The 25,056-nt window shown below is 37.6% G+C and overlaps 1 protein-coding gene across 1 annotated transcript; it reads right to left on the minus strand.

The window, feature by feature from the left end:
• Positions 1 to 398: 398 nt before the first annotated feature.
• LOC308390884 (poly(ADP-ribose) glycohydrolase) lies at positions 399 to 25,048 on the minus strand. The gene is made up of 17 exons (XM_080873216.1): positions 24,527 to 25,048; positions 24,349 to 24,437; positions 23,504 to 24,252; positions 23,107 to 23,229; positions 21,582 to 21,668; positions 21,264 to 21,338; positions 17,560 to 17,652; positions 16,826 to 16,980; positions 13,887 to 13,966; positions 13,741 to 13,801; positions 13,546 to 13,621; positions 12,274 to 12,421; positions 7,910 to 7,988; positions 7,024 to 7,132; positions 4,286 to 4,391; positions 2,980 to 3,108; positions 399 to 1,675 (listed from the first exon to the last, which is right to left on the minus strand). The coding sequence occupies exons 1-17, from the start codon at positions 24,637 to 24,639 to the stop codon at positions 1,500 to 1,502; spliced, it is 2,448 nt and encodes an 815-aa protein (XP_080729342.1). The 5' UTR covers positions 24,640 to 25,048; the 3' UTR covers positions 399 to 1,499.
• Positions 25,049 to 25,056: the final 8 nt, after the last annotated feature.

Raw genomic sequence — 25,056 nt, forward strand, 5'->3', positions numbered from 1 at the left:
AAGGGTTCAGGCTGATTTTGAAAAATAAGGTGGTCCTACCAAATATTGCCTTTCAAACTCACTTTTCCTAGCAAAATAAAGAAATGACAGGGGGCTCTAGATTTTTTTTTCACAATAGTGCATATAGACCTCTGCAGACTGGCCAATCTATAAATTGAAAGATAACAACTTTTGCGTTTGAATAAATGATGGTCAAATGTGAAATAAAACATCATCTATTTCATTGAAGTACACAATTACAGCTTGAGCCCATGCTTTAGTTACCATTAAAGGATAAAACTGTATCAATGTCAGACTGCTAATGGTGTTAATCAGCTTTTATTTAACACAAATTGGCTTAAATACATAATTGTAATAAAGACCCATGGAAATCCATGAAAGCTAAACACATTGTGCCAAAGATCTACCTGCAGAAACTTCGGTCAGCCAGCTTCTTGACGCAAAAGAAGCTGCATTTTGTATAACAGGCAGACGAATCACACAGATTCCCACTACCTGACTCCCAGATCTGACTGGATGCTCTATGATCTACTCTTCACTTAATGAGGTGTCATGTGCAGTTTATATAAAAGGTGTGACCTTATTAAACTGTGAAGGAAAGGATGAAGCAATAGTTGGGGACAGATAAATGGTAAGGCTGTGTAGAAAGTCATTTTGCTATAACATCTGTGGGACAAGGAACCATCATTCATCAAGTCAGAGATGAGATTTGTGGCTCAATTTAAATTGTGCTGTTGATTTTTAATGTAACCTTTTTTAATTCTTTGAAAAACAAAATTTGCCAAGAATATTTATTTTAATTCTAGTGATGTTATATAAAAATTAAAAAGGCAAAGAAAACTGTTTTACATTGAAATGAATGGAAGACGCAAACACTTATTTTTTAATATCTTAATTGCAATCACATACAGAGAAACACCCACAACAATGTAATCTGAATGGATCCATTTTCAATGCCTGCAAATAAATAAACACAGAAGTTAAGCGATTATTGCTGAGAAATAGGCTGCTCTTTAAATCAAACCACTTTTCTGGGACCGCAAGCTTTCCAACACACAATTCTTATTACTCTTTTCCTCTAACTTGATTTCTGACAGCCAATTCAATTAGGCTGGATATGTGCTGGTGTAAAAAATAGGCAACATGACAAACTGAGAAGATGGATGGCAACCTTTGCTTCACCATTAAAATCACAATCTCGTCACACTGAAGCTCAATCTACTGCAGTATTACCAGCTACAGCCAAATGAACACATCTTGGAGTACAGTGCCAGACGCGGCCATAACTAACCACCCCCTGCCTTTTTTAAAGGGTATGCATGCTAGACCTTCATTATCATTTTTATCAGCCTGTGGTTAAAACCACATCTGGTACATCCACCATCATATGAACAAAAGAAAATAGATTTTGTTAAAAAAGCAAAGGAACTGAAAATATTTTATTCATTTAATGTTCATTTTTTAAAGGCAAATCACGGTGACTCATCAGCCACCTAACCTTAATGGCAGTCAGTGGGTGCGTGTTGTCTGGCTGAACCCATGTTGGAGTCATCAGGCGCCAGGGAGGAGCTGACCTGCTGGTAGATGAAGGAATAGAGGCTGACGTCAGGGCGTCGACCAAGGCAGTTCTTGCACTCTGAGCTGTAATACTGCCCCAAGAGATCATACGCCTTTCCTGTAACAAGACAAGGAGATATTGTCTAATCTTCATATTAGACTGAAATATAGGATGGAAATTTCATGGTTCATGAGATCATATTATTTTCCAAAACTCATAACAAAAAATAATTGGATTATTACAGCTGGTAAAAATAATAAAAATTTTCTAAGTAAATATGTTTCGAAAGGTGCTATTGTAATGAAATTCTCACCAGATGTCGGCAACAACCCATCCAATCCAGACATTCAAAGAAATCAAACCATAGATGTAACATAATTATGTTATATAATGAAGTGACACGAGAAAAAGTATCGAACATGCAAAAGCCTGATCGTGATGACAGCTTGTCATGCCACGGCCATTCTTTCACACAGTCTTCAACTCCTGAAGGTTTCGTGGGCCCCTTCTATGAACTCTGAGCTTTAGTGCTTTCCATAGAGCTTTATGTGCTTTCTCCAAAACCAACTGAAAGTTTCCTTGGATGTTTCCATTGTCTTTTGGTAGATGGCAACAGATTTTTAGCAAAAATATCCCCAGTTTTTCCATTCATCCTTCCTTTTTGTAGCTCTCCACAAGTCAGTCAACTCCATTGTTCCTGAACAATTCTTCTGATAATTATTTTCACTCCTCTGTCTGAAATCTTGTGGGGAGCACCTGGTCATGGCCAGTTTATGATGAAATTATCTTCTTTCCACTTCTGGATTGTGGCCCCAACAGTGTTCACTGGAAAATTCAGTAGCTTAAAAATTCTTTGGTAACCAATGTCATGAGTATGTTTTACAACAATAAGGCTGCAAAGGTCTTGATAAAGCGCACTGATTTTACCCATCATGAAATGTTTCTTGTGTGACACCATGGTAACGAGATACCTTTTTATAGGCCATCGGTTGGGAACCAAACCAGTTGATATTAATTTGCACAAAGTGGCAGGATTGCTTTCTGATTACTGATAGATGTCAGCTGGTGTCCTCTCTTCCCATGCCTTTTCGCACCTCCCTTTCTTCACGTGTTCAGTACCATTTCTGTGTCACTTCTCATTGTTACATATAATTTATGGACATCTATGGTTTGATTTCTTTGCATGTATGGACTGGATTGGTTATTACAGACATCTGGTGAGAATTTAATGTCAATAGCACCTTTAAAACTTATATTACTTATATTTACTTAGAAAATTGGTGGCGTGTTCAATACATATTATCTGTATTTACTTTATTTCTTTAATTGCATCTTTGACAATTTAAAAATGTTGAATGTAAAAGTGCAAAAAGTTTCATAAAAACAAGAAGCTGGCATGATGCCTGGGCTGTTCCCCTTACCAACACTGATATTTTTCTGAATGAGGAAAGAGTGCATGTTGTGGACATCTGTCATGAGCTGGCTGTCACCAAAGGTGAAGTAGGCTACGTCTCGGCCCGCCTCAGCAGCTGCCAGCATCTGGAGCAGAGCTGGAGGAAAAGAAGGCAGTGATGAGCCTCAATAGTGTATGTGACACAAAATATGTTTCAATGCAGTATATCAACTAAACTGGACTTTAAAAAAAATGTTATTTATAGTTCGAAAGGAAAATAACTGAGTATTCAAGTATATTAAGGATTCAAGCAAATGCTTGAAAGGAAAATATAGAAGCTAAAAACAATTTGAACATTCTTTTGAAGAGTTTTCCACACACGTTCATAGATTCAGTTGCAAAAACAAAACAAAGACAAATAAAACAGAGGTCTGAAAAGTCATCCAATAGCTTTTGTTTAAAACTGAGAAGTATCAGCTTCTGTAGCCTACAGCAAAAGGTAAGTTATCTGGGGAACTGGTCTCACCCCTACTGAGTATGCTGGATTAGTTACAAAGGGAGTCCAGGTCTGGCCCCGGTGAGCTGTGAATATTTTAAGAGACCGGAAATGTGTCTACTGATTAATGAATGTTAGTACACTGCCAAGTTAATGAGCAAAACTGAATCAACATTTTCACAGGATTTCTGAGCTGAATCTCTTCATTTCAGCTGTTTCTCTCCCCTTCTCCTTTCAACTCTTTCCTCAAAAATTATCCGGCAATTAAAAAAAAGGGGGTCTATGCGATGCTACAGACAATAAATCGAGGCAGAGAACAGCATCTGAATTACAGAGCTCTTCCCTGGAGGCACATCATTAAGCAGACAGTAGTGATAGTGCCTATAACGGACTGTACCTTGCTACAGCTAATTAATAAATGGATGGATGTATACTTTGTAAGCACAAGGTCTCCAAGTCAGATAGTAAGTGAGAAGCAGAGCTATTACTGCAAATTGTTGGCAAAAAGGAGCTCCCTTTGCTGTGACAGTGATACAAGGCACAGACAGAAAGCTGCAACAGATTGATGGACTCAAGCAGGCGATCAATTTCTCTATTAATGAAACATATTAACTTTGTCATTTGATCAATAGAAGGAAGCCAACGAACAGGCCTTAAGTAAATGAACGCATTCCCAGAAGACAAATGGAGCTCACACTGATCTGCTGGAGCTTTTCTATCTAAAATACATTCTGTTATATCGAGGAAGAGACTCCAATTAGACTGCCAAGTGCACAAAGATTACAGGAGCCCATTTCGCCACGAGATCCTCTGACGGCAGTGTTACGTCAGTGCTTACCTTTCAGACGTGTGTCACCTCCGAAAACCCCACAGCCCCAGTTTCCTGTCGCAACTGCTGAAAGGTTCTGACTTTTTTCTTCAGGGCATGCAAAGCCACAGTAAGCCTACACAAAGACAGCAGAAAATTAGAAATGCAATCATTTAATGTAATTATATTGTAAGCAACACGAAAGGACGGATTCATTTTGCCTTGTATCAATGGTTCAGGCTGCTGATGGTGGTCCTGTAATTTATGGGGGATATTTTTTGGCCCCAAATGAGCATTGCTTCAACACCACAGCCTACCTCAGTGTTTCTGGATTGCAGTGGCAGGATGTGGTTTGTGGCTTGGCTGTAGGGTTCAATACTGAGTACATGTCCATCCATTTCTGATCACAGTATACACATCTTTTGATAGCTTCTTCCAGCAGGATAACATGCCATGTAAAGAAGCTCAAATAATCTCAAACTGGTCTCTTGAACATGACCATGAGTTCACTGTTCTTCAAAATCCACAGTCACCAGATCCTAGTCCGAAAGGGCAACATTGGGATTTGATTAAATGGGATCTTAACATCACGGATGTACAGCTAAAAAATAAACAGCAACTTTGTGATACTATTGTGTCAACATGGACCAAAGTCTCTGATAAATTTTTCCACAACCTTGTTGAATCTATGCCATGGCCAACTGAGGCAGTTAAACCCAGTACAAGCATGGTACACCTAACGAAGTGGTAAAATAGTGTAATTGTCCAGCTGTGATGTAAGTGAAATGGTTTGACTACAAAAAGTAATTGAATATTTGTTTTGTAATAACAATCATGCTGCTGACAGGCCATGAAAAATAAGGTTTGGTTGACTAGGCTGAACATGTCTTTTTAACACGATGTTATTTAGCATCATTGTTCCACTTCATGGCTATTCACTCAATGTTATCGATTCGTTTGACTAAACCCATGTGTTATAACCAAAAACATATGAAATCACATGTTGGGTGGGTTGTAAGTGACATGGCAAATTATTTGCAAAAGGTTGTTACATGAGATATCTGCAGGGGACTCTTAACATTAATGATGTATACTGAAAACGAATTGTAAGTGCCCGTCCTCCAACTGACCAGTCATAAATTCTTCCTGTGAAAGGGCAGATATGACAGTTAACTGAACAATAGTCGAACTGGGATTGATCTTCATGTTGGTCCATTTTTTAAATCCTTGTCAGAGCTGTCAAACCCCTCCATGATTTCTGACAGCAGACCTGACAACATCAACATCTTGATTTTCTATTACAAATAGATATGACAACCATGGGAAGATTACACATAACAAAGGACTTTTGTTTTTGTTTTTTGTGTCTTTAACATGATGCAAATGTGCTAACGGTGATTAATTGCACTAAGGTTAATTATGCTTATTAGAATTCATGCTGGGCCTAATGGACAGTGTAATGAATATGATTATGTTTATTCTTTACAAATACAGCAATCTATCAGTACGTATTACATGCATATGGCACGTCATAATTCATCTATTTAGCCTGAGAAAAGTAAACACAAGTCAATATCAACTCAGGTGACATTTGTGATGAGACTTTTTTTCCCCATTCACAACCAAATGGCTTCAGACCATTAAAACAATGCAAATCAAAATTCTAAAATGAAATTACTTCAGTGGCAGTGATAGAAGTTCCCTACAGATTCACCATCATGAATACAAATTTGTAAAAAATTAACCGAGAATTTAGAAATTAAGAGTAGATTTTTTTAAAACCTAGCTGCTCTATAGTGTAGTGGTTAACAAAGTCACTTGGCAGGCTAGGCTGCTACACATATCCCTCTGCATGCAGTGTAAAAATTTGCCAAATCAAAACGTACAGTGCTGCCCTTAAAAAGGGGGGGGAAAAGTATATTTTCAGCAGCACTCACTATGTATGACAATTTTCTTTTTTTTCTATCTAAACAGGTGTGAAGCATAAGACAAATTATAGACTGGATATAAAAGATGGCTGCACCTACTATGACATAACCAACTGGTTTGTGGATTACATCTGTGAAGTTTAGTTATCTGTTGTTTAGCTATTGTTTTAACTGCATCTGGGTATTGCAGTGGCTTGGCTGTGGGGTTCTATGTGTTTCAATTCAATTGATTTCAGTTCATATAGTGTCAAATTCCAGCAACAGTAAACTCAAGAATTGGAGGGAGGGGTGGAGCAGGCACACCTGATAATTATTCTCTCTCCTCATGTAGCCGGTGCAGGGCCAGAGGAGATGACAGAGATGAAGCACAAAGTCATTAACGCTTACCGGAGTGAATCTACTACAAGGATAGAACTGGCGAGTTAACAGTCAGCACACAATAGGTATGAAGGTGCAGCCATTATTCACTATGATAATAAATGGGATGTTAATACTGGCTAATATGAGACAGCCTTACAACAAAACCAACCTGGCATGCAAAGAGACCACATCCCTTATTATACTAAATTTAGGCCTTTAAAGATGTGTGCTATGGTAAAATTCTTCATAGGAAGTTGTAAACATAATTCCTTCTGCTGCAAAGCTGTCCATGAAGTCTGTGAGGACTCACTCACTTTTGGAGCTAGCTATAAGTGACCACACCGAACTCCGAGATTTATGGTCCTAATTTCAACAATTTTGGGCAAATACTTTACTCAACTCATCGTAACATACAGAGCGAAGAAAAACAACTGCAAAAAATAACACAAAATAAGGAGTGAAACAAAAGTAAAAGACAACCTTGTTAAGTTCTCGGTTGAGTCGATCTGGTTGAAATTGTTCAAGAAAGTTCCTGAACTGCAGCGCATCGATGGCCACAATCGTAGTGCATCTTCTCTGCCAGCCATCACTGAAAATGAAATAAAAATTCAATCAAAGAAATGGTTTTGAAATGTTTTAGTGGAACAAAATGCTGCCCTGAGTCAGAAAAGACAAGGCAATCCATCCATTGTGAGATTTAAAGTAAAAGGAAAACGTATGTGTACTAAATATGGTAACCTTTCTAAATGGGATCTCAGAGTGGGGCCAGCTGGCCAGTGGAAACCTTGGTTGAGTTTGTGTGTGGCTTGCATGCATTTCAAGGAAAGAATCTACCACTGCATGTTTCCTTCAGTAACTCCTTTAATAATTGCAGCTTAAATTCCATAGCTACCACATCACTATTTAATGAGAAATATATAAATTTTTCTTTCAGATTCACAAAATTCTGTCTGGACTCTGAAAGTAATTAGTAATTGTGAATTTCTATGTATGTAGATGGCAACAGATTTGCAATATCTGCTGATTTATCAGAGTGAATGGCCATATTATCACAAACAGATTGCTTGTAACTGGCAACTTGGTCTCAGCCTGATAAAAAACTGATTCCATCTCATTTGGGTTTTATGGCTGTGTTGACATAGCAACTATTTCAGAAGCAACAATTTCACAGGTTCATTGCACACGCTGGCAGTAATTTTGGTCATGCTACAGTTTGACTAGTGTGACTATTTTACAAGATATTTCTAGACCAAGGTGGTGAAAAAGACAAGCTAATCAATGTAAGGAGATCTAACAAAGTTACAACAGTTTTTATTTATTATTTTAAAATGTTAAAGGTCTTAAACCAAGTAAAATTACCAGATACCTTGGAGTTGTGTCCAAACGGCTGCCACCCCACTGGTAGGTCTGTGCATATCCTGTGTATTTACTGTACTGCTGCGTTCCTAATAACAAACAGGAACTTCAGGCACACTTAAGCAGGCAACATATAAATCTCAATTTTATTTACACATACTTAGAATTAAAGATTATTTATCTTTCTCTTCATGATTCAAAACTAATATGTGGGTTAGTTTATTGTGTTAACATACAGAATAACAAATCTTTGATAGGTAAAAGCAATGACATTTAAAAACTCTGTTAGGGCTCCCACCTAAATGCTATCAGTAGTTGAAACCCCATGTTACTATACTTTAGTGTAACACAAACAACTGGCTCCTAAACCCAGCTCAATGCTTAAAACCACAAGGAAAATTAATATTGTTAAAACAAGTCATGCACACAGAAAAAGAAAACAAATTATTACTAATTTTTTGCACTAAATACTTTTTAGGGGGTTAAAAGTGATCGAAGAGCATCCGATTGCTGAAAAACAGAAGGTCAAGTTGTTACCCCTCTTGAAATGATGCAAGCAGCAATGACTGACCACCAGCACACAGCGAAGCACTCAACACCCGTAAAGAGGGAGCAGAGGGGGGTAGACAACAGGACAGTCAATATAATTGGGCCACAGATTAACTTCCCATTCATTAACACTCATTAGTACCTAGCTGTTGAGAGCACTTGCAGAGATGCTTCATGCTGCAAGGTGAATAAACCAAGCGATTAGTAGAGAAGCCTTGGTCAGCAGCTATTATTAGTAACACATGGGGGAATCTCTAGGGTGCACTCCACTTGACAGACACATCATTAATAATTAACCAGCCTCTATTTTTTTAAATAAGCAAAATGAGTAAGACAATGACATACCTCGTGTAGTTTAACAGCGCTAGAAAATAAACCTTCTACATGACTTATGTGCCCATATGAAGTTTTTTGAGCTTCAGTGCCATTGGCACATTTGAAATTAGAGATGCATACTTTGGGTCAAAAGGTCTGCAAAAGACTGAGGTACATGCAAAGGTACTTTTCAGTCACGCTATTGATGGCAAACACATGTCAACTTGCACCCAGCACTATAACTGAATAAAAAAACCCATAAAGCTACTACTTAATAAATACTTTCGTGATGTTGATATCTAATCTAAAGATGGGATATTACAGCTGTTGTACTAGATGGTTTTGTGTGCATACACTATGCATACACCTGACCTTTACTGGTTTTCCAAATAAGATTTCTTTTCTCAAACATTTTTGCATTTGAATGGCACATTCTTCAGGAGCAAAACAGATTACGCTTTTGCTTTTTATTCAACCCATTTGCCATTTAAAAATTTATTCTAGTAAGAATTGAAGAGGATCGATCTTGGCTAGAAGAAGATGTGTCTGTTCCTTAGAAATTATTTATAAATGAACAGGTCGTATTAAAAAACAGCGGGTGTAATTCACTGAAGGTCGTCCCATTCATGTGTAAATGCATCAAAACAAATTGTCTCACATTCTTGTGGAAGACCAGACACTAGAAAGTCAGCAGTGTATCTCATTTTAACAAGTTTTACTTCTGCATTTGAACGAAAGAGGATAGCACATGGGTAAAATATAGCTTTAATTATGTTCAAATTGTAGATGCTGTAAAAAAAAAATAAAAAATACTGTGAAAAAATAAAAATGAAAAATCCCTATGACTGTCTCCTGCATGCACCGAGCATGAACCACATTTTCTGGTCAGCACCACCATTCATATGGTTCATATGAGTTCTCCTTGATACTATTTATACTTGTGACCGCCCCACTGGCAGCCAGATATCTAGCAATCAAGGAAAATTCAATTAGGATAAGGCACTTTTGCAAATTTCAGTGCAGGAGTACGATCCATTAGCTTCAGTACTGTATGCCAAAATGTATCACAAGGGAACATGATTTACCACATGACCACATTGCAGCAAAGGCTTGGACTTTTACCGTGGAGGACAAGAGATACAGCCCGGGTTTAATAAAGATGATGGAATGGAAGAGTCCATTAGTAGAGCAGGTCTGAGTCAGGTCTTCCAGCTATAATTAATTCTGGGCCCAAGTAATAAAGTTAAGTGGCATAAGCAGAGACGCGGGAAAGGCGGCCAGCAAGAAACTCTTATGCTGCAGTATGACTGGTGCCTCTAGGACCTCACTTCCTGTTCTTACCCAATGCACGTGCTATGTAAGGAGGACGTTTAATTTAAGATGTTTCTATTTAAACATGATATAATGTAATCCATGATGTTTGTTGTCCCTTAAGGGTATCGAAATGAGTTGTGGATTAACCAAAACATTGCAATCAATGCAAAACAACAAGCTGAAATAGGCAAAAACATAGTAGATATTTGGAGTACTTCATAGTGATTTTACTCAGCATGATTTCAAAAATGTGTAATATGTGGCCTGTGCAGACACCTGGATTAATTACAGCAGCTTATATGTTCTATCAGTTATACAAAATAAAATAACTCAAATAAATGGTGCATAAATAAGTCCGGTGGGGCCAAAGAGAGATAGATCTGGTTAATTTTAATTTTTTTTAATACACATATACATCAATGGTACACAGTCAAGTCCATAAGTATTTAGACAAGGACAAATTGTTTTGTTTTTGTCAAATCAAAAATTCAAGCTGTGAATAAAGTGCAGACTTTTAGCTTTAATTCTAATAGTTTAACAAAAGAATTGCATTAACTGCAAAGGAATTATTTACATTACATACCTCTGACATCTGCCAGAGGCTCAAAAGTACCGTAATTCCCGGACTACAGAGCGCACCTGATTAAAAGCCACATGCTCTAATTTTAGAAAGAAAATCAATTTTGTACTTGTACAGGCCGCACCGGATTTTAAGCCGTATGCGTTTCACTCGTAATATGAGATATTTACACAGAAATACTACATGTGAGGATTTTTAACGTTTAATTCAATCCGTAAGGTAACATAAACATGGTAACATAAACGTTATGGTAACATACAAAAATACATACTGCAAATGCTTTTTTTCCCTCGAACAGCGCCTGTAACACGGCTACCTTTAAGTATACGTACGTATCGGTAACACACAAATTACGTTGCTTATGGTTTTTTTACGGAACAGTGCACAAACAACATTACAACGTCTCTTAACAACCGCTAAAAATATATACTGTATATATACTACTTATCAATTTTATTGGTCTACTGTTACCAGGCAAAATGTTTTTGGCCGCATGAAAAAAAAATGCATTAGCCGCACGTCAGTATAAGCCACAGTGTTCACAGTGTGGGGAAAAAGTAGCGGCTTATGACCTGAAAACTACGGTAAATGGACTAAACTAACAGAATTTTAAATACTGTCTTTAATACTTGGATGAAAATAATTTTCTGTCAATGACTACCTGAAGTTAGAGCGCATGAACATCACCACATGCTGTTTCCTCCTTGAGATGGTCTGCCAAATCTTTGCCCTAACGTACTTAAGTTGATGATTGTTTCTGAGTTTCTCTGTATTCACTTTAAAGCTTTTAATAACTGAGTAGCACACTCTATTGAGCGGAGATTAGATGACTTGGCCACTGAAGAATATCAAATTTCTTTGCCCTGAAAACTGCTTTGGTTGCTTTAGCAGTATGCTTTGGGTCACTTGCACAGTGAAACCAATTAATCTATTTCTGTTTACTTCTATCAGAAGGCACATCAACCATACTCACTAGTGTGACTTGGTTCCACTAGCGGCCTTTACTGTCACATTATATTTGAGAATTTGAGTATGGTTTGTTTATTTTGTTTGTTTTTTTTGTTAGTTTGTATCTTGGTTGGTTGTCTAAAGTCTTCATCGAACACAATCAAGCCACAAAGCAGACAGGTGCCATCAGCCTCCTGCTGGGGCTCCCTAAGGGATGCTCTTGTTACTGGGTCTACTGGCCTGTTCCAGCCTTGTTTGTGGCAAACACTCCTTTCTGAAGTATTACTCAACAGAAAGCCCCAACAGCGCAATCAGAACAGCATAGTCTGTCTCCAGAATTTACCGTGTGTACCCAATCAAAAGAAAACAGGTGACAAGGACAGATACAGAAAACAGGACAATTGCCACAAACATCCTTTAGCCCCATGCTGAGTCAGAAAGCTGTAAACTGAAGCTGTGCAATGTGTTCTCCATGCTGGGTTTGACTAGAAATCAATGCAATTTCTCTACTGTCAAATTCGAAAAAGCAAAGTAGAAGAAAAGTAGAAGAATGAGACTATGGCGTTATTGATTTGATCGGAATCATATGATTAAATTGTGAATCATTGAATAGGATTCCTTTAGTAACAACTACTGTTTAACAAGGTTAAAGAGTGTTTGTCACTTACCTGTGATAATCAGACATTCATTATGATCCAGTGCTTCAGTGAAGAGACGAGAAACAATTAGCTCGGGGTTAATAAGGAAACGTATTTCCTCTTGAACCAGACCAGACCCGGTGACACCTCCTCCCACAAACTGATTAGCAAAATCCACCTGCAAATCAAGACAGATGGTTGATGATGAAGGAAAGATTATGAAACATTATTAATACTCTTGCAGCATCTATTGTTTTGTCACATGTGAAAATGTTAGAAAATAAAAAGAAAATATCTAACTGCTAACATTCTGTCTGACGTTAAAATGGACAGCTTTGGAAACAGGAAGAAAGCACCTCATGAAATGGTCTTTGCCCTTTTTATTCAGTTTGTGACAGAATCCCTGACAAGCTGATTGGAAAGGTGCCCTAAGGTGCTGGCATTACTCAGAGATCTGTCCTCCATGCCAAAATAAACTCTTCCCAGGAGAGGCATTTAGGTATGAGGCTGCCAGTAGCAAATTTCAAATGAAGAGAGCAGTCCTACAGGTGAAAATAAACATATTTCTCCAGTCACAAATACTGCTATTTCAGTCTGTTTGTGATTCAGAACAAACGTTCATCTCATTGATTCAGCTCAGAGAGACGTGAATTGATTGTTTTAGTCAGAAAGCACCCATGTGGAACATATAATCTTACAATTTCATCTCTGACAGTTGCTCATTGGCCTGTAGACAGACCAGACCAAACCCCTCACAACCCCAGGAAGAAGCTGCAAAGGGATGAGCAGCAGTTTGAGAGCAGATCTCCCTAAACTGGTCACTCATCTCTGGGACAGCGAGCCAGCCTCCAAAGTCTGCTTTGACAGGCTGTCAACACCTCACCACAGCCCCCACCCCAACAAAGCATGGAGCATCCATCAATCCAAGTTGCAGTGTGCCCCGGAGCTTTTCATGTGTGCACATCAACTGTCAGTTTGTGGCAACTGGAGGCAAACAAAAGGTGAAAGCCAGAGCAGGCCATCCTGACAGTATACAGGAAGTATTGTCGACCCAGAGAGCACAAGAGGCTCAGAGGCCTCGACCCCAGTCCCAGCGCAAACTCCCTCCGACACATCAAATGCTCCCTCAAAGGCCTTTTCAGCAGTAGTAAGCATTCTGGGTGGAAGACTCTAGAATGAGGCGGCTCAGTAAAGGGAAAGAGGATGGGAACCAAGCACACTCCAACAAACAGCTCGTTTGGGCAAAGATTCAATGGGTTCAAGTCTCTCCAACTCGTGCATTCCTCGCATACTCTCTCTTACCTGAAGCATTCCATACCCATCATCTTCAATGGTTCCTTCACAGGTGATGTGGAGCTTCGTGAGTGGAGTCTGTGAGCTGAAACAGTTTCCAGTTTTTAATCAACATCAAGAACATGTGAACATGTATCCATGCTAGTTTCCAAACAGCCCAATGAATACATCATATAATATTATTTTGACATCATATTATTATACCTTTTCCAATTTGGTGGCTTATTCAGACTTTTTCGGGTGAATGTTACAAGACCTGTAGGCACTGCAAAAAACAAGGGAAATGTTTTATCTGGCAAGACAATTATGTGGCAGTAAATTTTTAACATGAAGAAAATGTGACCACTCACTTTTCTCAGTAACACTGTTAAAATAGCACATAAGGGTTTTCAGCTTTTCAGTCTTCTTTGCAGAGGACCCCTCAAAAAGCCTGCAGATGAGAACAAATCGTGGATTTAATTACATAACTGTTGATATTGTACATCCGGTTTTTTAAACAAAAATTAAAAGCTTACTTCTTAAGAAAGTTGGTTTAACACAGCATCCCAACCAAATGCCCAACCCTCACAATCAAAATGCCACAGCTAGGACCAAGAAAAATTGAGACACAGGATGTCCACTTTAGCCATGTGAGTTCAGTCATGCTTTAACGTTTGATATGAATTAGTTCACCTCTCACTCAGTTCCCTTTTCAGTCAGTAGCCGGTTATGTAGGAGCTCCTTCGCTGTTACGACAACGGAGTTGCCCCAGGCTTGCCATCACAGAGCAATACTCATGTGCCACTTCACAGCACTCACTCAAAAAGGGAGAGAGAGAGGGAAACAGGCCTCCCTCTTTGGGGATACATTAAGAAGCCCCGTGTCCCTTTTAAGCAACAGAGTCCTCAGGAGGCAAAAAGGCAATCCCCCTGGAATATAGCACAGATACACACAAAGCTGCTAACAGCGAGGCGCAGTGGATGGGTTTGAATACACTTTGAGCATTAAGCCCACCATCTCCCACTCAAGCACACTCTAAAAAACCCTGCAGCTCACCCCACATGCCACAATATAAAGAGAGAAATTCCAAGTGAAGGAAATGAAATAATGACAAAAGCTCAGTGCACTGAGAGCCCTTTAGGGGATGGGAAACTCATTCATTGAAGTCAGTTCCAGCACTCATTTCTCTTTGTCAGCGTGGACTCGAGAAACAATCATGCCTCATGTAGTCCCCGGGGAAAATGTCTTAGACATAAGGTAGCTACTACATAAGGCAGCCTTTTAGTAACAGATCGCCATACAGTCTTTAGGGAATACGGTATTAATATATAATTATATAACATAAATTTACCTCCAACTGATGTACAGAAGGTATGATGCAACTCAGTAAAAGGGTGTATATAGCTACATTTAGTGTAACTGCTGGGTTTCTAATAAACTTAGCTGCACTCTGTGGTAAAATAATAGATACAGTTTCAGGAAGAACATGTTGAATGGCAGAGTCAATGCTGGAAAAAAACCCTCAAAGATAATAGTGTTTATAGTCACTTTTATCTCAATGCAAATAAGAAGACTGCTTTGAGATAAAAATAAATAAATAAATTCGCAGATAATGAGTGTTTGTTTTTCCTTTAGTAACCCTCTGGGTATTCCTGTGAAATAAAAATGTATTAAGGATTTTGAATAATGAAATAAACTTAATTTTCTGTCTCATACCACATAGGATATTTAGGACACTTTTGCGCAGGAAGAAAAGGGGACGATGCTGCAGTTTCTTTGAAATTACAGCACAACCACAACATAAATGAAATTCAGATGCCAGTGAACTCCTTTACTGCCTTTTGCAAAATAGCCAACGGCCTTCTCTATTGTCACAAGCAGCCATCTGAGTCAATGTTAATCTAATTTCCTCTTCCATTTAGGTAATTACAATGTGATGCCAACAGAGATGACTCTGCAGTGAACTGCAGACTCATTTACATTACACCGCCCACACAATCTCCACAGTGAAAGTTTGCAGAATTAAGAAAACACCCTAATGTTTGTCGCATGCAGTGTTTTTGAATGGAATGCACTTGTTTTTACATTCTCATACTGGAGAAACGTTCAAGTGCAAGAGAAAGCAAACAGTAGCATCGTTCAAATTCGATGAATAAATGTAAATTTATGTTCAACGGAAAGCACCAGCACCAGTTCGTTCAGAGAAACACTCCCTTCAGGGTTGGCTCTAGCACATTTCTGTTCAACCTGTCATTTAGGTCATAGTTTGTCACTTAATCTTTGCAAGATTATTATAGTTAACTGAAACTAAAGCAAAAACTAAAAGCGGGTGTGTAAAAATTTACATAACAAAAATAAAAATAGAAACTAGACCTAATTAGAATTAATTGAATAACTTTAATGATTTTCCTAACTTAGAAAACTTAAAAAAATGCAGGGAACATCCATATTTCTAGTATTTGTTAGTTTGGTAAAATTGTATTAACAAAGTGCCTGTTGAGGCACTGATGGGCGTGTTTATTGAGACTCTGTAAGTTGTGTTTTTATTCTCATAGCTGTACCAATTTCCTAAATCTTTCCTCTGACAAATCACCTTCAAATAATAATAATCAAAAAGACAAAAAATTAACAATGAAACCAATGAAAACTAAAATTGAATATTTTCAAACAGCAAAAACTAAACTGAAACAAGAAAATCTACTCTGGACTCTAACTGAACTAGACTGCATTAAAAACAAAAAAGAAAAAGGAAATGAAAGTTAAAATCAAAATGCAAAGAAAATGCAAAACTATGTAATATCTCTAAATTCTTGAATTGAGCTCACATACATTTTACTGATGAATTCCCATGATGCTTTTACATCTATCTCTGAAGCAAATTTTCATGAACAAACATTTCCTGAGACATCTGTGTTCACTCAGTAGAAAAAATCCATGTGAAAATGCGCCATTATCTATCTTCTTCTATGTATGAAAAAAGTTCAATGATAGGCTTGATGGATGATTTGCATTTACCAGGAGCTTGCTGCGTGGCTCAATTAGCCAACACTGATACTCCTATGTTCAAAATGTTTTACTACAGGATTCCCTTTTTGCACATCCTGGGCCCTGGTTTCCCTCAAGCCATGCTTCATACTTTCCAAGTGAAGACCTACATTGATAATCCTGACAAAGACCAGCATTATGTCATGTGACAATAAGGAAAGCATGCATAGTGAATGAAGTTAGTTGTCCCGAATACATACTTTACCGAACAACATCATATTACGTTTAGCACCATGAGTCAAAGAGTAGTACATCCCCAGATTACCTGAAAAAGTTAATGTCTGGGTAGTTGGAGTACTCGGTCTTTCTAGAGTTCCGTCGGGGGAAGGTGCAGAAGAAGGCGTTGGCGAGCAGACATGCCACCTGCTCCTGAGACATGGTGATGGAGTGGTTCATGCCTGCCTTGAGGAGGGGTATTGGCTAGAAGAGGAAAATAGGTACAACCGAGGAAGGTCAAAATAATTTGTTCTGTCAATTTATTGAATTAGACGCTGAAAAAAATCCTAATAATCTTGCACCATTATGTGCTTCCTAAATCAACCTTTAATTTAAATCAAAGTCCATACACCCTCATGTCTGGGAGATTTACAGTTATGATTTTATAAATAAATTTGTATAAGCAAGGAAGAACAATGCGGAGTTTGCTACATGAATAATGTTCCCTTACAAATCTGTTTGGCTAATGTGCCTACTTGTGAGGGACCGTTTGAGTTTTTAAATGAATCACAGTAGAAATAAAATCAATGCAGTGAAGTAATATTTAACAAGATGATAGGCTGCTTGGTCAAATTAGGGCATGAATTTTTTTCCTACTGCAAAAACACACTAACTACACGATGTAAGATCCAGATGATCAAAACATCTCATCTTATGTGTTTTGAACTCATAATTTTTACTATGATTTTACAGGATTATATGACTTTTCTGATCAATGTGCTGCAATGATCTATAATGTTAAAGACCAGTATGTCGGTCTCCATTGGTTAGCAACGGATTTACCTTGGTACAGAGCTCAGATGCTCTCAGCGCTAATTGCACCATGTCTGGCAGCAGGGACTCAAACAGATGTTCAGCAGCATCAGGCTCCAGGACCTTGGAGAGAACCAGAGATCTGTTTATATTTGTTGCTTTGCCACAAATATCAGCTGTGACATTATTAGCTGTTTCGGCTGATTAGTTTGAGACAGACAGAGAAAATCACGAGCTATGATCCATATCAAAATTTTTAGGGTGAAACAAATACTGTTGAAATATCTGCACTATAGAAAATCAAAGGGCATTCCAATCCACAATATGCAGATGTAAAACATCTATGGGAGCTCAATGACTGTTACAGCTAACTGTTCTCTTCTTATACTGATAATTAAAAAGAGAATGTGAAAGATGTGGTGACATATTATAAAAATACATCAAGTCTAAGTGGGACAGTTCATCTATGTTAATAATAATATCACCCCATAGTAGCATATCCTCCATGACTACACCACATTTATGAATCGTATAGATAACAGACATTATATATTCTTTTTTTTTTACATCCATATTGGCTACAAAATGTCAGAATGATCAATAACAGAGCAATTTCATCAAGGTTACACTTGCATGCCAACTGATTAAACAGTCTTCTTGGAAGAGATGCAAATGACCAAGTGTCTGAAATAGAAAGGACAGTGTGTTCCCAGCACATGAAGCCTTTACTGTTGATTTAGCCTTGGACATTTATATTATGGCAAAAGAAGCCTGACTAAACAGTGTTGTAAGTAATGACCTAGCTGACATCGTAAACTGCTCCTACAGGCATTATAAATTAAGGCAGCTGACGGAGGAGACAGTAGAAATAGCTGAGGCAGTATAAGCTGAACTCTTTAAATCAGAAGAAGACGTGCATCAAATCAGCTATACTAACTCTCTGTATGACCTCATACTGCTCTGTACATCGCACCGAAATGACAAAGCAATCAACCAAGACGTGGGGGTGTAAGCAGCAAGAAACCAGAGGTTTTCCCAACAGGTCTACAAATTAAAGCAATCTGCTTAACCAAGTCCACGGACATGAGACCATGTAAAAGTAAAACACACATGCTCCTAACTGTAAATACAGCACTGACTGGGCGGATGAAAGAGAACAAAACTGATGCTTTCTGTCAACAGCTGTTCACTTATTCATAAGGAATCCGTCCTCAGATGAATATTCAATGAAACTGCCTGGCCCGTCACTCCATGCTATTCAATCCCTCCTTTTCTCTGACACTCAAATCATACAATGTGGCAAGGAGCACGGGAGACGTCAGGAGGTGAAAAGCTGCGTGCATTATTCTACGCTGTTCGCTTTTCCACACAATTGGAAGTAAAGCAAACGCTTTTATTTTTAATTAAATGTCAACAAATACTAAACTCTACTTGCTCTCTTGGATCATTTACACACATGAAGACTATTGGCTTATTCCAGGGTTAATTCTGGGTTCAACTGGGAGAATTACCCTTTAGTAGAAATTAGTTCCACTGAAACTATAAAAAGCAGAAGACTGACAGTTATTTAAATTTATTGTGTCATTTGTGCATTTAAAAAACAAGCAATCTTATTTTTTCTGTTTATTATAGAATTATCATTCAATAAAATATTGTATCTAAAAGAGCTTATAGGATTAATATAAGAAACTGTGTTTCCATTAGTAGAATAACTGGAATAGCTGTCTTTTAATTCTTTACTTTTTATTCACTTGGCATCTCCTGAATTTGTAATAATAAGTAATAATAAGTCTACTGTGGCTAACTTTACTGTGTTTAAGGGGCAATTCTGTATGCGAGTTTGTGATGCTGATGGAGCTAAAGCTGAGCTCTAACAAGCAGTGATTTCGTTATCGGGAGGTGGAGCTCGGCTCTGGTGGCCTCAGCCCTTTAATAATAATGATATAAAAATCACAGATTTGTAACACATGAAAGTTCTGAGTAAATTCTATATGGCACAAAAGTAAAAGAGTTAAGTACGGTGCCCATCAGTGACACTTACGTCACTAGTTATCAGCTGGTATCAAACATAACCCTCAATTATACCAATTTTTGTTTTTACAATTTAGCAGTCAAATGTGCACACAAGCAGATGTTTGATGTCTCTATCTACACTTTACAAGGGGCCTCATCTAAAATGTGACTTTATATGAAATGTTCATTGGTAGTTGGTATTTTTTTGTATGATATAAGACAACTTTGTCATTCAAATTGACAAATGACACAATCCAAAGCCAGCTGAAACAATAATACTTAGCCTATGGCTAAAGCTTCTCAGCCTTAACATGTTGAAAATTTGCTAACAGAATTCCCTTTATAACATAAATTATATCATACATACACCATACAATTTATTTAACATCATAAGGCTGGAATAAATCAGTTTCCGAGAATGTAAACTCAACCACTTTCATTTCTGACAAGTTACTAAATGTGACCTTTTGACTAAAGACCAAATATTTTCTCGACTCCCATTTTGCCTGTAAAGGGCTGCAGGATTCTGTCCCGCTGTTAAATCCATTATTGCTCAGCAAAATAACAGAAACCCATTTGGTATAATGACATTGATGAAAAAAGGTTTACGTGTCCTTTTTCATGCGGCATAAGAGATATCGGTGAAACATATAGCTGATGCCATGTAGTACATGGTGATGTAGCAATACTTCACCGTGAAAAAAAAAGAGTATTTCTTACTCTTACGGGCTCAGTGCTACTTATATTAAACATAAAAACACAGCTATCGCTTCAAGTGGAATATTCGCATCCCCTTCATGAGGCAGATTGTAGTACAGTCCTCTGTGATTCTCTACACAGAATGACACAGAGCACATTAAGACAGATGATGGATGGGCTCCAAACAAGGCCGGAGAAGACGCTGACAACTCTGAGCAAAGACCTGTGAACCAACAGTGCTCTGGAAATTATGATGCAACTCAGGCTCATCTTTGTTTGTGCTTTTACTTAGCTTGGGACAGTACCAAAAAAATCATGTAAACAACATCTTAAAACCTGTGAAATTCTCTATAATTATGAGCAATGTTTTCACTCTCATGTCTGTAATGCTGGAAAAGGAAAGTCTGAAAAAGGGCAAAACAAATCAAATGTTTTCAAGGGGAATCTATCAAAACTTGATTTCCTTACATTAGTAAGAGAACTTTAGAATAATTTAGAATTACCTTATATTCTCCGTTAAAACAATTATCTTAAGTTTTTATAAGGTACAATTGTATCATTTTAATATCCTTTTAATGAAGTCCAGGTGTGGATGGCAAGGATTTAACCAGACAAATCTCTCTTAGTATCAATAACCTCAAACAAGTTGTGTCTGTAATGTCTTCATAGTATTTGCAATTATGGAGCTGCAAATTTGGTTATTAGTCTTATCTACTGATACTGATTCATACTGCTTTTTAATAGTGTTTTTATAGCAGAATAATTAACAGATGAACACGGTGCTTTCTGCTGGCAATTAAGCATCGTGATTGGACAGTTAATACTTAGCTACTTAATACTTTATTATACTACAGCTAATCTTTTGACATCTTTAAGATGTGCTTGTGTGTGATTACAGACCTCTGTGTCAGTATTAATTCGATGACAGCTCCAAACAAAAGATGCTTAATTCACTATATTTTCAACGCGATTAAAAAATCAACAATTATTAATCATCACACTCTGATAGCTATGCTGTTTACCTTTGTGCAATACAAATGAAGCGCTGCGAAGTCCCATTTCTTGGCATGTGATGCACTGTACTTCAACATTGCATTCTGTAATATCACAAAAATAAACATATAAGATTGATAATCAAAATTAATCTTAAACATCACTTCAAGTCACAATTACTCCATATGTATGCATCCCTGCATTTTTAAAGTGTCAGCTTACTTAAATTCTGTGACAGTATTTTGGTTTCTGGGTTAATCATGCCATCTTATGGTAGAGTCTGGTAACAACAACTGAGACATACTAGAGGAGACATACTGTCTTGCCAATGAAGGGACAAAACGTACCTTCAGCTCATGAGGATTTGTAAATGTCTTGTTTAAAGTTTCCTTGATCAGCTCCCACCGACTTTTATTCTGCAGTTCTTGTGTTTCCTGTGGAAGTATACATTTCAGGTCTGAGATTTTTTATGTATAAACAATAATACTGTGTTGTTTTGTTGTACTTCATAACTTCAGAGATGTGAGGAATCTTTACAGCTATTGTTGAAGGAATAACCCCAGCCTGGATGAATAAGCACCATACGCTTTGCTATTTTTTGACATCTTGCCAGCTATAATGTTACAAACTTAGAACTGTTCTAACTATTGCAACTAACAAGCAGGAGTTAAAGTGAGCTGGCAGGATCCAGAGCAGCATTAATGAGTTAGTGAACCACATTTTAGAGTCCATTGAATTCACAAAAATATCAAAGGAGTTGATTTTTTTTCTGTGTTGCAGCCTGGTGCTGCTTACCTCTGATATCAGCGAGAAATTAACGCCACCCCATGGTCCCATCTGCACACTGCACACATTGTTTTTTTTAACTTCTCATTCCTGTCATGTGTTCATGTCATTAAAGCAAGTAAAGTTGCAGTTTTTGGACTTAGCAATTCATGAGCAACCATAAACAGAGTTTAAGATGCTTCATTTTTAAATGCAGCTCAACAAATATCAGCAAACATACAAACTCCCTCTGTGCAGTTTGTAACACAACCTGCATCAATTGCTCTATTTCCCTAGAAGAAGAAAAATCTTAAAGTGTGACAGCTTTACTCTCTGAAATCAAGAAAGAGGCATGAAAGAGAAGACAGGAGAGAAAGATAATACTGAGGTCAAAGGTAAGGCCTAAGCACGTGACATTTGATGAACAGTAAATTTAAAGGTTATGCATTAAATTTTAATTAATGCAAGATTTTTTTTTAAATCACAAAGTACATGGAATGTTCCTGACGTTGTTTATTATTAATAAAAGTTTTTGATTTAATATAAAGAAATCTTTAAAAACTAACTGAATTATGATACCTTTATGTTATCAAAAGTTATTACAGACAGTAAACAAAGGCTAAACTGGGTAGAGTTTACAGTGATGGCCTATGTAGCACTGGTGCAGAGAAGCTTCTAGCATCCACTGTCACTGTTATGTTAGGACACTATACGAGTAAGACGTGACACTCAAAACACTATGTGATTAGTTATTTGAGCATGAAGCATCACTGCCTCATCAGATAGGACATTGCACCATGCACATTTGTCCTAAATATTCTCTTTTCCACATACTATTAATTTACTATGACTGTTTTTTACATACATCTTGTTTTTTTTACATTCATTCATCATCCATAGTTTTGCCATCTAATTATGGTTCTCTTTAGATGCTTTAAATAATTAAATAGTTGCCTTCAGTAATGTGTATCATGTGACTGCACTGATTACATAACCCACAACTTAAACAACTTAAGTAGAACTTGCGAATTTATGCCCTCAACCTGTAACTTCATGTGCATTTCTTAATTCACATCGAAAATAAGTTTTAAACACTTGAGCCTTTACCTCATCTTCTATAGGAAATAAGTTCCTGCTGGAACAAGGCATCTTGACATGTACATCATCCCAGGCATCCTGAAATCTAGTGGGATATGGAACAGGAACTTTATCCTTTTGAAGAAGATCTGTCTGTTAATGGGAATCAAAATAAATGACATTAGTATGGACATTCCACGTACACAAACCAAACAGTCTCATGATTAATAATACAAGTATGTCTACTCTATATATTCAGGATAAACACTGAGATGAAATCACAACAAAATCTCTTAAAATCACATGTGAATTTCAAATTCAATTAATATTGAATTCTTGAATTTTTAGGTTTAACATTAACTTCTTGAATTGTTAGGTATATTACTATATCTGTGCTGTCATCTGAATAGAAGAGAACTGATCAAACCCTAATCATCACGGTGTGATGGCCAGGAACATTCTTCAGTGGAGGAAGTGGTTTGCCACATTCTGGCATCCTCTTTAGCTCATTTATTGGTGTCCCGAGCCAACTGACTTCAGAAGGGTTAGGTTTATTTTCTGTATCTTGTTTCTCTGGAGACTTTTCTGACCTGCGTCGTTTCCCAGGAAAACCTGGTGATGACACCCCCGAAAAGAAGTCTGTAATTTTAGAATTGAGTTTGACTGAACCATCGGAGGTTGCTGGGCATGTGTCCATTTTTGTTGTTTCTAAATCATCATCACTTTGAAGCAATGTTGGTGTAAGATCACTCCCTGCAGAATCTTTGGCAGCTGGTGATACAGGAGGATCTTGATCTAAGTCTGCTGGAGTTAATGGCTGGGTTTCTTCATCTGTGTCAGTGACAAAAAGTATTTCAGCTTCTTTGGACTCTAAAGACTGAGCTGAGGTGCTTTGAAAACCATCATCATCCATCATTTCTTCATCATTTTGGGTTTGGCACACATCTCCTGTACTCGAGGTTTCCATTGGCTTGATCAACCATCTTTCAAGAGTATTTCTGAACTTTTGTTGCTGTGTTGGACCAATTCTTTGAAGGCGACCTTTCATTTTGACACCTCTTAAGTCACCTGCTCCACTTGTTTTTGGCCTTATTACCACCTTTCTCTCGGTTTTATTTTCCATTCTTTCTTGATCTGAAGTCGCAGCACCGACGCTCTGACTACTCGAAAGTGAGCCTGACAAATAAAACACAGAATTTTTATTTTACAAAGGGGGGATACTGCAATGTAGTAATATGCTCTGCAGGGGGGGAAATATTTTTAGACAAATACCTCCACGAGAAGATGAAGAAGACAATGGAGCACTTGTTCCCACCTTTAGTCGTTTTGCTAAAGGTTCTAAGTCTGTCAGTGCAGTCATTCTACAAAAGAATAGAACAACACATAAAACATGTCCGTGCCGTGCGGGTTCAATTTAAACTTGAAGACTGCACCGTACATGTGCACTTACAGGACAACTTGAGCTGACGCCAAAGATAAGATGCTGTTTTTTGCACAGACTTGATTCTTATACAGTCCCTTTTTCAGTAGATGAACAAATCCTAAAAAATGGTGCGCAGCCATACATAACGCAATCTCTTTTTAGAAAGTAGATGCCAGTGCTTTAGTTATGAACGTAATTACTAAATTAGCCCATTAACTTACTAGTTATCACACTAAAAATTTAATGCATGGCAATAAAGGGAAACATATGTTTGCATTTCACATTCAGCAGATAGTTGATAAGCTATCTACAAACGACTCACGCAGTCGTATCTTTTTGGTTAGCCTACGTGCTAACTATTTTTGAGCCAACAATGATCCAAAAAACTTGAGCAGCTGCTGTGTTAATCGATAGCGTTTTACTTAGAAAGAGACTCGAAGGACAGCATAGAAACTTTTCCAGCCTTTTGTTATTGTTAAACCGTAGACCCGTACTTTTTTACTTCACTGAAGCGATGCTACAGTTTATTAGCTTACTTTAAAAACAACAAACACTTC

Source organism: Rhamphochromis sp. 'chilingali' (assembly GCF_963969265.1).
Source record: "Rhamphochromis sp. 'chilingali' genome assembly, chromosome: 22".
Classification (NCBI taxonomy): Eukaryota; Metazoa; Chordata; class Actinopteri; order Cichliformes; family Cichlidae; genus Rhamphochromis; species Rhamphochromis sp. 'chilingali'.

Excerpts from the sequence above, each read along its gene's own strand:
- LOC308390884 (XM_080873216.1), bottom strand. The coding sequence starts at position 24,639 with ATGGCTGCGCACCATTTTTTAGGATTTGTTCATCTACTGAAAAAGGGA. Across the intron at positions 17,653-21,263 it reads TTCATTTGTATTGCACAAAG|GTCCTGGAGCCTGATGCTGC; the intron begins GTAAACAGCATA and ends GTTCTCTCCAAG. Across the intron at positions 7,133-7,909 it reads CGTTTGGACACAACTCCAAG|TGATGGCTGGCAGAGAAGAT; the intron begins GTATCTGGTAAT and ends TTTCATTTTCAG.